We start from the raw sequence: 14,094 nt of genomic DNA on the forward strand, positions 1-14,094 counted from the left end.
AAGCCACATAAACAAAGATGCATTCTTGAATATAAATTAAATAAATTGTTTCATTCCGGGACACCAGGGCTGACTTATGCAAGGGTAAATCTCAAATCCCCACCGATAAATCAACCGCCAGAACCATTGCGCGCTTTTTACTGTAATATTTAATTTGGAATAATTGAATTTAATTTTTAAAAAGGTGGCAACCCTTGCGAAAGACTTAAATAATATTCAAAACTTTTAAACTAAAGGTTTCTTAACAATATTTCGTTAGAAAACCATATTTTAATTCTTGAGATAGCTTGCGTAAAATTAATCTAAATTTGACTTTTCAAAACATATTCGAAGTACAGCGTTTTTAAGCCTCTTGACCTCCATTTTTTAATACCATTTTCAAATAAATATCTCCCTAAATACCATTGAATTTGATTTTTTAAAAGGTGGTAGCTCTCATCCATGAGTAGATAATCAGCCCGATTCTGAATAGAAACTCCCTAGGAATTTTTCCTCATTCCTCTTTCCTCCTATCATGAATAAAAATTCCCTGAGGATTTTTCCTCTTTTCCCTATTCTCCTATTCTAAGCGATCTTCGAAAAAGGGAAAATGTAGTAGGTATTACGAATGTCAAAAAGGAGGAGAATTGATTTCATTATTCTGGGAGAATTTTCACCGGTATTTTAAAAGGGAACTGCTACAAAAATGTAAGTTAATTACAATTTAAAGGAAATTTGGTGTAATAAAATGTTTAAACTTTTCATTTTAGGTCCAAAACAACAAATAAGAACCAGGTAGAAATCTTAATAAGCCTAATGGAAGCTAGGTTATTTTGTTTTATTACATGAAAACGCGCGATTGAAATCAAAATATTTCAACTCACATGTGTAGCTAAAAGACTAAGTTTTAATTTAGCAATAATATTTAAATTTCCGGAGTACTAGTTTTTTTAATAATGCGGCTTCCAAAATTCACAGTGGCAACTGGACATAGCAAAGGGTACCCTTTGGTATTTGCACACTTATTTTGGTTTATTACATGAAAACGCGCGATTGAAATCAAAATATTTCAACTCACATGTGTAGTTAAAAGACTAGATTTTAATTTAGCACAATATTTAAATTTCCGGAGCACTAGTTTTTTAATAATGTGGCTTCCAAAATTCACAGTTCCAACTGGACTTGGCAAAGGGTACTCTTATCCTGTTTGCCCAAATATACAAATAACATGTTTTTTTTATAAAATGTGTTATTGAAATACTCGATCTCTTTTTGTTTTACACAAGTTCTATGTTGTGAACTTTTTTTTAAACAAATAATCTTTATTTTATTTTGTTTATGAGCAAAAACCGGACAGGTGGCCCATTTAGCTGGACATGTACATGACTGAAGATCTGTTCTGATCTAAGTCAAGCGAGAACCCGTTTTAAAGTTGCATCTGACAATGTGTTTTCACATATTTGACGAGAAAAGCCATTGAATTTGACAACGTGGAAACAAGCCTTCGATAGTATCGATAATAATAATAATAGTAGATTTGTGCTTACTGTTTTGGCCGAGCTTTTCTCCTCCGACTTGTGGCGTGCGCTTAGATGTTGTCACACAAATCGCAGGGACCTACAATTTGCCATTGCCTGCCGAGGGACGACCGCTGTTAAGAAAAAATCTTTTTTCTATACATTTTTTGCGATGTTGCTTTGACCAGGGCTTGAACCCAGGTGCTGCGGAGTGGAAGCGCGCACTGCTTACCACTACGCCACAGCGACCGACACTATGGAATATTTTGCACTATCACTATCGAAACTATCGAATGTATACACTATTGATAGTTTCTCAACACTAATATGGGCTGCCCATCTGAATCGCAGCGGCATCATAAATAGCAAATGCACAATGCTGCTGGTGGCAACAGATAAAAAGGCCCCGCTAGCATAACCACTAAAAACAACGTCAGCCTGGAAATCAAGCGAAGAATAATTATTGCCAACAGATGATACTTTGAGTTCGGTAGGCAATTGAAAAGCAGAGCCCTTTCTCGACGAACAAAAATAACGCTCTATAAATCTCTCATCATGCCCGTCCGGCGACGTCGAGCAAAGATGAAAATTCTGAGATGGGGGCTTTCGAGAGAACTATTCTTCACAAGACCTATGGCCCTGTTCGCGTGGGCGATGAGTAGCAAAGAAGATGGAATACCGAACTGTGCGGGCTTTTTAACGGCATGGACATAGTTAAGCGCATATATGGGCATATCTCCAGAGCTTTTGATTTTGGTGATTCTGCATAGTTGCGTTATATGGTCCAAATCGCTATATCTGTTGGTTATTTTTCAAAAGAAATTTTTTTTATAAAATAAGTATATAAGTATTATAAAAATATAGTACACGTAGGTTTGCCATTCATAGATTAGATTATAAAATAATAAAGTAGTGATTCTGAATTATCAAAGTTTAGCTAAGTTTACCTGTTTTTCCACGTAACTTTTTACCGTTTGATTTTTGAAAATGGCACTAACCCTCTAACCCTCTGTTTCCATTAATTGTTTTGCCGTCCCGCCAGATTTATAAAGAAAAATCGCTAGAATCCCTCTAAGTCCTTTCAATTCTGTAAACTCTCATGAAAAAATAGTTTCTTTTATAATTTAGAAGTTAAGTTTTATTTATACGTTTATAAAAAACAATAAATTTTTAAACAAAAACAAATCTACTCTTTAATAAAATCAAATCAGGAACAGCGCTATGTGCTTTTATAACCAGCGCACAGTGCTTCCCTTCCATATAAAATGTGGGCAAAAACAGAATTATGGACGGGTTTAAATGAAAATTCGGCACTTAGTAAAATTGAGGACGCTAAATTCACAAATGTAATTTGTTTTTGGATAGCTTTCATACTTTCACTGTAAATGCAGTTTGAAGTTGAAAATTTGGGTTCTTGTGGCTTTTACATAGGTATGTACTAGAGGTTTACGCCGACAGGCTCTGCGGCGGCGAAGTGGTCAACTTCAAAAATAATCGGCGGCGGCGGCGACGCCGGCGCATCTGTAAACGCTACTGTAACGGCGCTACTGCCCATAAGAGCCATGAGGCTACTAATCTTATCATGCCATCTCGTCAGCGTTGGGCATTCGGCTTGTCAATTCAGATTATAATTCTACTTATTTCATTATTAAATTAGTTTTAAATTTAAATATTGTTACTTCCTACTTGAATTAAAATTTTGAGTGCCTGGCGCTGATGGATGGGTGAACAGAAGAGGGCCTAACGCAAAGAAAGTTACTTGTGAAAATTGGGCCAACAACATCTCAAGTGACAGTTAATGCATGGTCGGGCATACCACAGGTCACGCATTGTGGACCACTCTTGTTTATTCTATTTATAAACGACTTGCTTAACTGTTTTAATTTTGCAAACTGCCTGATGTTTGCAGATGATGTTAAACTTTTTTCAGTTGTGCGTGATCTATCAGATTGTAATCGTCTTTAGCTCGATCTAGATGAATTTCAGCAGTGGTGTACATTAAACTGTTTGTTAGGTAGATGTAGTGTAGTTACGTTCTCGAGGCAGTCTAGTAGTGATATACATTTTGACTATAAATTAGATGGTTGCGTTATAAAGCGGAGCACTGAAATAAAAGATTTGGGCATTATTTTTGACTCCAAACTCGCGTTTACAAAACACGTTAACTATATTGTATCTAAATCGTTCTCAATGATAGGCTTTATTAGGCACAATACTCAAGAGTTCAGAGATCCAGTAACTTTAAAATCCTTTAGTAAGAAGCCGTCCGGAATACTGTTCTATAATATGGAGTCCATATTATGAAGTGGACTCGATCAAAATAGAAAGAGTTCAAAAGATTTTCACCAAATTCGCTATTTGCAAGTTGCCCTGGCAAGGTTATGTTCCTCCCTATATTGGCAGACGGAAATTGCTGGGTCTGCAGTCTTTGAAGGAAATAACAGATTACTTCTTCATTATATTTATTTATAAAATAATAAATGGGCACATACATTGCGCTTATTTAACAAATTTGCTCATATTATATAATCCCCCGCGTAATTTAAGAAACAAAAGGCTATTGGTTGTTGCTCTGCATACCACGAATTATGCCAAAAATGAACCAACTGCTAGATGCATTGAATTGTGCAATACATATTCTAGTGTTATCGATTTTAACTTAAGTATTGATAGATTTAAGAGTAAATTGTTTACAATATTCAACTAGAATCTTCACTAGTCTGTAAGAAACTAGTTCTGTAGACTGAAACTAATAAATACATAAAGAAATATACATACATACATGGTTCTCTATAAAATTAAATTTAAAGAAATAAAAAAAAAAATTAAAAAGTTAAGTTATTGGAGTAATTTATTTCGCTATTAATAAATTTCTGAAAACACCTTATCTACCGTTATGTTTAATTACGGGGTTCTTACGATTTTTTGCGGGTTATAGATTGAAAACTAGGCTGGTCTACTATTTTCCAACAGTTTTACCCATCAACTCCCAGCAGAACAGGCCTTTTCTGTTTAAAAAATGACTTATAGATGGTTAAAATTTCCACTAAAATATTAAGTGCCAAATTTTCCTAAGGATAACCGAGGGTAATGAAAAATACTACTAATTTCCATCAATAAGGGGGAACTTTAACCCTGTGTAGAAAACATTGCGATGCGATGGAGCAAAACCTTTCTGGGGTTTGCCCACCACTTGTGAATGCTAACATAGTTTTCACACAGCCACCTAGAACTTGTATACGTCTGTGGGACACCGGAATAAAATAACTTACTTATTTAAAATCTGTTTAAAAAATATTCAACTCTTTATTAAAGAAAAAAATACACAAGAACATCAATTCGTTTTTGTTTTATCTCCAATAATCGAGGAGCTAGATGCAATAAGGGCACTTCTGTTAAAACTGCTTTCTGAGATATTATCGTTAAAGTCTTTTGGTGTGTGACAACTTTCTTGTTGTTGCAGTAATATTTAAAAAAGGAATATTGTTGTGGTATTGAAAAAATTGTTGTATATTCTGTAGTAGTAGTTCCTTCAAGCGATGCATTTCATGAAAATTTTGTACAAAATTCCTTAGGCGCCGAACGCCGCCGCCGCCGCCGTCGCGCCGATATTTTCGTAACTCGGCGGCGGCGCGTGAGTAATGACGAAAAACGGCGGCGGCGGCGGCGTGGCTCGGCGGCGTATACCTCTAGTATTTACATATAGTTCGTTCTATTTTCAAAAGTGAGGTGTCAAATGACAGGGCTTGGCCTGTAGACGTGTAATAAAGTTTTTTATTTTAGGTGGCAACCCTATTCACAATATTTTTAAGCTAAAGCCTTCTTAAACCTCTTTCGTCTGACTCCCTTATGGTGATACCTATCTATTTCAATTACCTAATTCCTTTAGTTCAAGTGGAATTTGATTTTTAAACAGCATGCATGTAGTTAATATACATTTCGATTGATACCCATCTCTTAATAATTCATTTAACTTATAAAAAAATTTTATCTAATTTTTAAACAATATAATTTCTTAACAGGTGGCAACTCTTAAAAAAAAATAAACCTTCTATTGTCCACAGGTCATTTTTGATAATGAAACGAATCGTACAGATCTCAAGGCACTGGCAAAAAATAAAAAAATCATTTTATGCATTAGCGAAAAACGCATTACTTCAGAAAGTGCAAAAAATGAGCTGGTTTTTATTTCTTCTTTTGAACGCTAAAAACCCGTACTATTTAATAAAATAATAAAAAACAACCTATTTTTACATATATTTTTTATTCATTCCATTAAAATTTAGCATTTTTTGAAATTTTGTTTAAAAAAATTGGTTTTCTGTGGTTAAATTTAATTTACTAAATTTTAATTCCTGTAATTCTCTACTATCTAATATGGAAACAAGAAAAGTCAAACCAACATTTTATTTCAAAGAATGTATTTTTGACATTTTTTTCTGTGAAGATCTTACGCATGGCTATGCTCTTATTAAAATTCTTAGTATAAAATTTGTTGACTTTAGTGGCTTCCTGGCGACATATAATTAAATTTTTAGAACAATGTCTGTTTAATTCTTTTTAGTGGATAAATTGTCTTTATAAAAATACCAAACAAGTTCACATTGCTGATAACGAATTTTTCGATTTTCGCCCACTTAGGCGGCACTGTGCAACGTTTTGATTTGATGGCACTAAATAAACCCTTATTAGTAGATAGCTTTGATTTCGATAAATCCAAAGGTTTCGAAATTGGTCATACGGATGTCGTCTTCGTTTTCGTGACTGTTGAGCTTGTTGGAGTTTTGTAAAACTTATTTGCATGTTTAAAAAAAAGTAAATAAAGAGGCATATGCTGTTGTGGTGTCAAATTAAATACAAACATTTGACGTAAAGTTGAAAATGCGAAAAAATTAAACGTTAAAAAATTAGCAAACAGCGTTTCAGTCTCATCGATTTTTTGCAGTGCAAATGTAAATGTAAAGAATTGCGATCAATTGCTCTGATTCAGTACTCCATGAAATTATAGGTTTTTACACGAACTTGCAAGAAGTTACAGGAAAAATGTTCCCGTACTCCAAAATCCTGTAAATGAGAGTGATGTTTGGAGAGTTGTGTGGAGAATGAAGTTGCATGAACTTTTTCTTCTGGTAAAATCTTGAAACTTGTCAAGCGATCAGCTGTTGACTTTTTATATGAGAAATGCTTTTTTTGTTCACGTACTTTTTGGTTGGTACTCACTTTTTACTCTCACTTCAGAGAGTAATTTTGATGTTTGACATTTTTACAGGATTTTACACGAAAAGTATTGGACCAGAGATATTATGAATAAAATCGCTAAATGCTGGCTAAGAGCTCCTAAATAAACAATAAAGTGTCGCTAGTCACCAAAATTTACCACTAAGTATAAAATAAAGTCGCTAGATCTAATGGGAAAATCGCTGAAATGGCAACACTGTGTAGACCGAATAAAAAACTAGAGAAGGGATATTATTACCTTATTTAGTGTGAATGTAAAAAAAAATATTTTTTTTAGGCGCCCAACCAAAACTTAGTATTTCGTGCAATATATGCATATGTACATTAGGGTGGTCCAAAAATGCTTTGAAAAGGTAAAGTCGGAACTTTTATGATCTCACCCCGTAGGATTGTTCCATACCGAAAAAATACCCTAATTTGTTTATTTTGAAATCAAAAAATATTTCGAGGTCGCTTAAGGCGCCTAAAGTTTTCCATGTATTTTATATGGGGAAAAAACAACTTTTCGTAGAAATGGTATAGAATAGTTGAAAATCAATATTTTCTACCAGAAAACTCTGTTTATCTGCAGGAGATTCCCTATTATATTACCCAATTGTTTATTTAACCATTTTTCATCGGAACTATAATTTATAGGTCCGCCAAAACCCCACAAAAACCCCGAAAACTGCAATGCAGCGACCAATAAAAAATCGTTAGTATTAAAAAATGGTTAAATAAACAATTTGGTATTATTACTGAAAGTCTCTTGAAGAGAACCAGAGTTTTCCGATCGAAAAATATTGATTTTCAAGAATTCTATACGATTTCTACAAAAAATTTTATTTTTCCCATATAAAAATACATGGAAAACTGTGAGCGCTTTGAGCGATATACTTTTTTCGATATAGAACAATCTTAGGGGGTAAGAGCATTATAATTCCGACTTTACTGTTTTTGGACCATCCTAATGTACATACGTATATGGGTATCCATATTTTTCAATATTTACGTAGATTTTTCCCAAATTAGCGATATTTGTCAAAACTATGGGAAGGGAAGGCAATTAAAAAGCAGAGCTACCTCTCGGCTTACAAAAATCACGCTCTACAAATCCCTCATGATACCCGTCCGTTTTATATAGCGCAAAACCTGGGCAGCGTAGAGAAAAAATTTTATGGCCGTGACGCTACATTGAAAACATACTCCGACTCGGCATCCTTTGGGTAACAATAAACGCAATGGCGCGAACGACCATAATAGGAGTATCAAGACAAGAGGGACTTGTGTGCACTTCTATGATCAACTGGAACAACTTCGCAAAGATAAAGAGGCTATTGGCGAAGCTGTTTGGTATCGGCCCAAACCGACAAACAATTGAAGCGCCTTATAAGAAAGGAGACATAAATACATGCCGCTGGTGAGGTAATCCGGCTGTACTTACGTCAAGTCGTTTGTGTTTTTCCATCCTCTGTTGTGAGCACCCAACTACTACAAAGTCACAATAATACTTTTGTTAATTCGAGCGGCGATTCATCCCCGAAAGCTACTTGCTTATCTTTCTCGCCTAAATCCCTGCCCACACACCTTATATTTCATAAAGCGTCAGACCAAGTTGTCAGCTGACCATATGACCTTTGGCTGGGCGGAGTTATTCAAAGGCCTCTTCTCGAACGAAGTGCTTTGGATACCGGGCGATCTATCAAGCTACTAAGCTTTATTCTTTTGAACACGTACATATCTTAAGTCCGTTTTGCTCCATCACGTCAGTTGTTTTATTCTAAACACGTGACGGACTTTACGTGAGGGACCTTATTTTTTTAAATATTAATGGATTTACTTTTATCTTGGTATCCAGGGGTACTTGGGCCCGCTGATTACGAACATGAAGTCAGTTAAATCAGTCAAATTAAAGAAAAAAATTTTGTTTTTAGATTTGGTAACTTTGACAGCCAATTTGTCACATTATGTTCGCCATGTTTTTTGAGGTTACAACAAAATTCTGACGGGGTGGATCAAGACGGACTACAGATTTGTGTTCAGCGATTAAGGCAAGCAAATCCAAGGATTTTCGGGACCTAACAAACACCGAAATCGCGGGATTGGCATCGCTAATACCTACATAGTTGTGTGAATAAAAATTCAACGACTGCACGGGCTTGGTCATGTTGTACGCATGGATAACGGGGCTCCAGTGAAAATATCCTTCCATTCGACATCCATCGGTAGACACCGAAATAAAGGGCGCACACGAAGACAATGGACGGACCAAGGGCAGAAGGACCTGTCTGCACTCGGGATGTACAACAGGCGTATCGGCCCAAACCGATTTCTAGACCTTAATGAGAACAATCCGAATTGTTGCTGTCTTCGGTCGCCGACCTACTAACATAGCCGCCATTCTTCAGACGCGTCCCTAGGTCAGTTGGGCGGGAGGTAGGTCGCGCAGAGGTTCGTCGTACAAAAAAAGTAAATAGGACTGGAGGGAGAACGAGTACAAGATGAAGTATCTATTGCAACACGTAGTCTCTTGATACACAAGTAGAATACCGCCGTGGACTCTGTGAACTGCTGAAACACATAGCGCTCTCTCGAGGAATGAAAATCACACGTATATAGCGCAGACGCGTGGACGATGGCAGGATCTGATGAGACGGCGCTAGGAGTGTTGAATATTAGATAGGTCCCTGATTCATATCTGGCTTGAAGAGCCTAGAAAGTATTCATAATGGTTGCCGCTGGTGATAGCAGTGGAAGGAGGTGGAGAAGGAATGAAGGTGGACAAACTCTCCTAGTTTGAGCTGAGTTAACTATATAGCAAATTCTCATATTACTTACCAAAAACAATAACCTAAAGAATTGGTATACCGAGAGATAGGTGGGCAGATTTTAATTGGTTAAGACGTACTAGTAACTCATTTTATATATGTAAATAATAGTTACGTTTATCAAAACTAGTCGTACTACATTCAAAACGTAAACATATTTAGAAGAGAAAAGTATTCCACTTGATAAAGAATAAGTATGAATGAAATATAAACAACACAAAAGATTTAAAAATTTGCCACACATCTATATTTGCAGATTTTTCTTGAACGAAGGAAACCTAAATCTAATATTCTTTACTTTTCCTCTTTCGCCATTATCTTGTTGGTGCATCGTAGGTCCGGGACTGGCATTTTTGGTGTATCCTTCGGCTGTGTTACAACTTCCTGGCTCACCACTATGGTCGTGTTTATTCTTCTTTATGCTTCTTCTAATTGGTCTCGATTCACAGTTTTGTACTATGGAAGGCTTCATTACTGCCATTATTGACGAGTGGCCACAACTGTTGCGGAAGCGCAAAGAAATATTCATAGCTGTAGTCTGCACGCTTAGTTATCTAGTGGGACTTACGTGTATATCACAGGTCAGTATATTTATGTTATGTTTGTACATGAGTGAGTGGAAAATTTAGCGTATTACTTACGGAATTGCGCATATTCGTGGAAATGCGCGTCAAACACTTATTTATACTCACAATAGGGGTATTCTCGAAGTCTTGCACGATGCACGGATTGCACGAAATGCAAAAATACTATTCCAAATTTCGAAGAGTACGAGAACACCCCATTGCAAAGTGGTAGCATGCATGGGGAGCAAGCAGCGAAATTATGTATCAAATACAATAACAAGAGACAGCAAAAAAAAATTAAGTGAGCGAGATGAGAGGAATGAGAGAAATATGTAGCAATTCCAACAACAAAACAACTAGCACAGGGTCGCTATTATCTTGCTATGCTATTTTGCAAAATATATACATGGGTTTCGACGTTGCATATTTTGCAGCGATAGGAAATGTTGTTTCCCATGAATTTTCTTGTTGTGTGTTTGCAATTTATGCAATCCGTGCAATCCGTGCTACGTGCAATGTCTTTGCAAGATTTGGAGAATACCCCTAATGTGTGCTCTGTTTTCCAGAGCAGTTGCAAGTAAGTAAAAGCATGTTCACATTATCGTAATTTATGGCATATTTGTAATTGATAAGCAAATCATGCTGAAGTCAAGTAATTTCGCTTTGTAAAATCTATCAATAAATTAAATAGACATTAGATAATTTATCATAAATCAAGAACCAAATGAAGAAAGTAAAGATTTTTAATTTATTTTAGCCCCTTCTGTTGAGGAAATTTAAGAAAATGCCTAGAGTATGCAACCATTTCTTTTTTTAATTCAAGTACAAACCACACACTCCTACGTACACGTGTTAATCATATATCTATCGAAATTATGAAAGAAAATGTGAACGTACTTGGATTATGTGAAGTAATTTGATCGAAACAAAGTAATTTATGCTGTAATGTGAACATAGTTTAAAGGTGGTTCTACTGTTCTCTGAAATTGTTTTATACATCCGTGTTCGTAAGGAATAGTAGCTTATGTCGAAAGCCTGGCTTTAGTATAATGCGGCATTCGCAGCATACGATTGCGAATGAGTCACTGGCGCCGATAACGTGCAAGAAATAGTTCCGATACTAGCAAGTCAATATTCTTATTAAAGCAGGGATCACACGATTTGTACATTTGTACACAAAATGCCAAATTTAGATTTGTCCACATTTGCGCATTTGGATAGCGATGTACAAATGATTTGTTTTGCGATCAGACGATTTGGTTGCTAAAGATCCAAATGATTTGGCACACAGCAGTAAAGTGACAAATATTGTCCACATTCATTCACACGATTAATCATTGCAGAGTGGCCAATTTTTCGAAAAAGCTGGCCAAAAGTCGAAGCGTGGTACAACTGTAATCAAATCTTGTGTATCCGTCTTTATTTTGGTTGCTGGTTTTAAATTTCACCACATAGTTTCGAAATTCAAAATCCATAATGGCCGCTGTGTACGCATAAAATAATCAGATTTTTATCAAAACTAGGGTAGTTAAGTGTAAAAGGTCATGTTTTCTCCTTTTTTGTTATATAATATGATGTAGCGGTTACAATGTACGCTATCATTCCGCAGGGGTCTGGGTTCAAGCCCAGTTTCCGACCAACATAAAAAATAAGAAACAAAAAAGTTTTTTTGTAATAGTGGTCGCCCTTTTACAGGCAATGGCAAACCCCCGAGTGTATTCAGCCACGGAGAACAGCTTCTCATAAAAATACAATCCCCGTTCGGATTCGGCGTAAAACTGTTGGGCCCTCCCCTTTGTGCGCCAACATCAAGGCGCACGCCACAAATCAGAAAGAAGCTCGGACAAACACTAACGAGGTTGATGTTCGGATCATCTAACAATGTTGATGTTCAAATTTACATGGGGGATAAATCAATAAACAAGACATACATATGTGTTGGTACAGGAATATATTTGTAATACAACAATTTTATACACTGTCTGAAGTATCCAAGCTCATATTAATATTTAATATTGTTCCATTCCATCATTTCTAAGACAACTGTACACTGCATCTGCAAGTCGTACGCAAATTGCAATTAATAATAAAAAGTTGTATGATTAGTTGAGAGTTGGTATATCGTACCTGTAATTTTACTACCTTCTCCAATCATGTTTTGTTTTTTACAAGAAAGCGTACAGTTGTTATGTTACTCTTCTCCCATTTTCTTTTTATAGTAGTAAGTAAATCTTTCACTTTACTTCTTTGATCTGGATGGAGCGTGATAGTTTTATTTTCTTTATCAGATAAATGTTCCTCCAGACTTTTGGTTTTTACACCCACTTCCAAATGCAATTGTTTAAACAATGCATCGAAAATTTCACGCCGAGTGCACTTTTAGTAGTACTTTCTGACATCATTTAAATTCTAAAAACATCCAATCTTTAAAACATCAAAATCTTGACAGAAATAATTTTTTACATAATTTAAATCTTTTAAACATAAAAAAAAATTAAGAATCGCGTATAAACACTGATGTTCAAACTACAGTGGCGGCTTGTGGCAGGTGGTTTTAACCAAGTTGGATGGGAAAAACTTCAATATATATGGAAAAGAAAATTAGACCGCCCATCTGGACCACTCTCATAACTATTTTCCTAATTTATCATAATGAGTAAACAAAAAAAATCAATCCGTGGATATCTATGTCTTACGTTAGTTTTTAGATGGCGTGACAATGAAAAAACATATTTTACATACTCTAGATTACAATATCCATGAACGGATGCTTGAAAACTGTAATTTTTTAAAGATAATACCACAACTTTAACAACGAAGAAAACTCTAATTTACGAAAAGTTTAGAGCGAATTGGTAGCAACAGTCACTTCGATCTCCTGTAACACTAAATGCATTAAGAGAATCGACTTGTTTTCTCACAACGATATGCAGTAGAGCCCTCTTAACAATATAAGATGGTTATGCATACGAATGCACCAATTTTTTCCGACTTTTGGCCAGGGTTTTCCAAAAATTGGCCACTGTGCATTGGGTCATAAATACTTAAACAGCTGAACTGGTGTCAATCATACTTTTACATTTATGATTTCGTTGGATTTGAAGTGAAATAAACAAAAATAATAAATACGAATAGGTACTCAGAGTTTTAAATACACCCTCAAAATCTGGGCTTAAGGCAAAAAACGGGTTTTTCATAAGTGAAAGCATATACTTGGTCGTAAATTGAGTTATATATGCTATCGTATTCTTCAAGTACTATTCCATGTGTATGTGAAATCCCCATCGCACCAGCTAAGCTATTTAAAAAGTTATAGACAAACATATTTGGCTTTCCTCATAAGGTTAACATTACAATCCAAATGTTTATAACATTTTTTCTCTAATTCAGGTTTTTCGACTTAGGCGGTTATTGCTTATGTGATATCTCACTTAAATTTTAGTACTAGAAAAAGTGCAGAACATATTGGTCAAAGTCGAATGTCTCAGCCAAACCCTAATGGATTTTGAAAATTTATAGATAGTTAAAAACACCACTGCTTCTTATATATGTACATTAAAGTAATAAATAAATAAATTAAGGGCCTTATTTTTGAAAATCGCAAATTTGCGGGTGCTACCCCTTGAAATGGTTACATTTATTGAAAAAGGAATTCCCCAAAAATTTTGGCCCAATTAATCAAGTCTAACCCGTGCCACACCCATTTGTCGACTTTAAAGCCGCTTTTGACAGCACTAAAAGGAGTTGCCTATACGCCGCTATGTCTGAATTTGGCATCCCCTCAAAACTCATACGGCTGTGTAAAATTACGTTGGAAAAGACCTCTCCGAGCCGTTCGCCACAAAACGGGGTTTCAGACAGGGCGACTCCCTTCCATGTGACTTCTTTAATCTGATGTTGGAGAAGATATTAAGAGCTGCACAACTGAACCCCTCTCAGAAACAATTTACTACAAGAGCGTGCAATTGCTGGCTTATGCCGATGACA

The 14,094-nt window shown here is 35.7% G+C and overlaps 1 protein-coding gene across 1 annotated transcript in view; it reads left to right on the forward strand.

The window, feature by feature from the left end:
* LOC118745418 (sodium- and chloride-dependent GABA transporter 1) overlaps positions 1 to 10,170 on the forward strand; it is a 422,900-nt gene extending 412,730 nt beyond the window's left edge. The window contains exon 9 of the mRNA XM_036478870.1: positions 9,878 to 10,170. Coding sequence (XP_036334763.1) covers positions 9,878 to 10,170 — 293 coding nt within the window. The remainder of the gene's footprint in view (positions 1 to 9,877) is intronic.
* Positions 10,171 to 14,094: the final 3,924 nt, after the last annotated feature.

This window comes from Rhagoletis pomonella, unplaced genomic scaffold, assembly GCF_013731165.1.
Source record: "Rhagoletis pomonella isolate Grant_MI unplaced genomic scaffold, Rhpom_1.0 Rhpom_scaffold_00009, whole genome shotgun sequence".
In the NCBI taxonomy this organism is placed as follows: Eukaryota; Metazoa; Arthropoda; class Insecta; order Diptera; family Tephritidae; genus Rhagoletis; species Rhagoletis pomonella.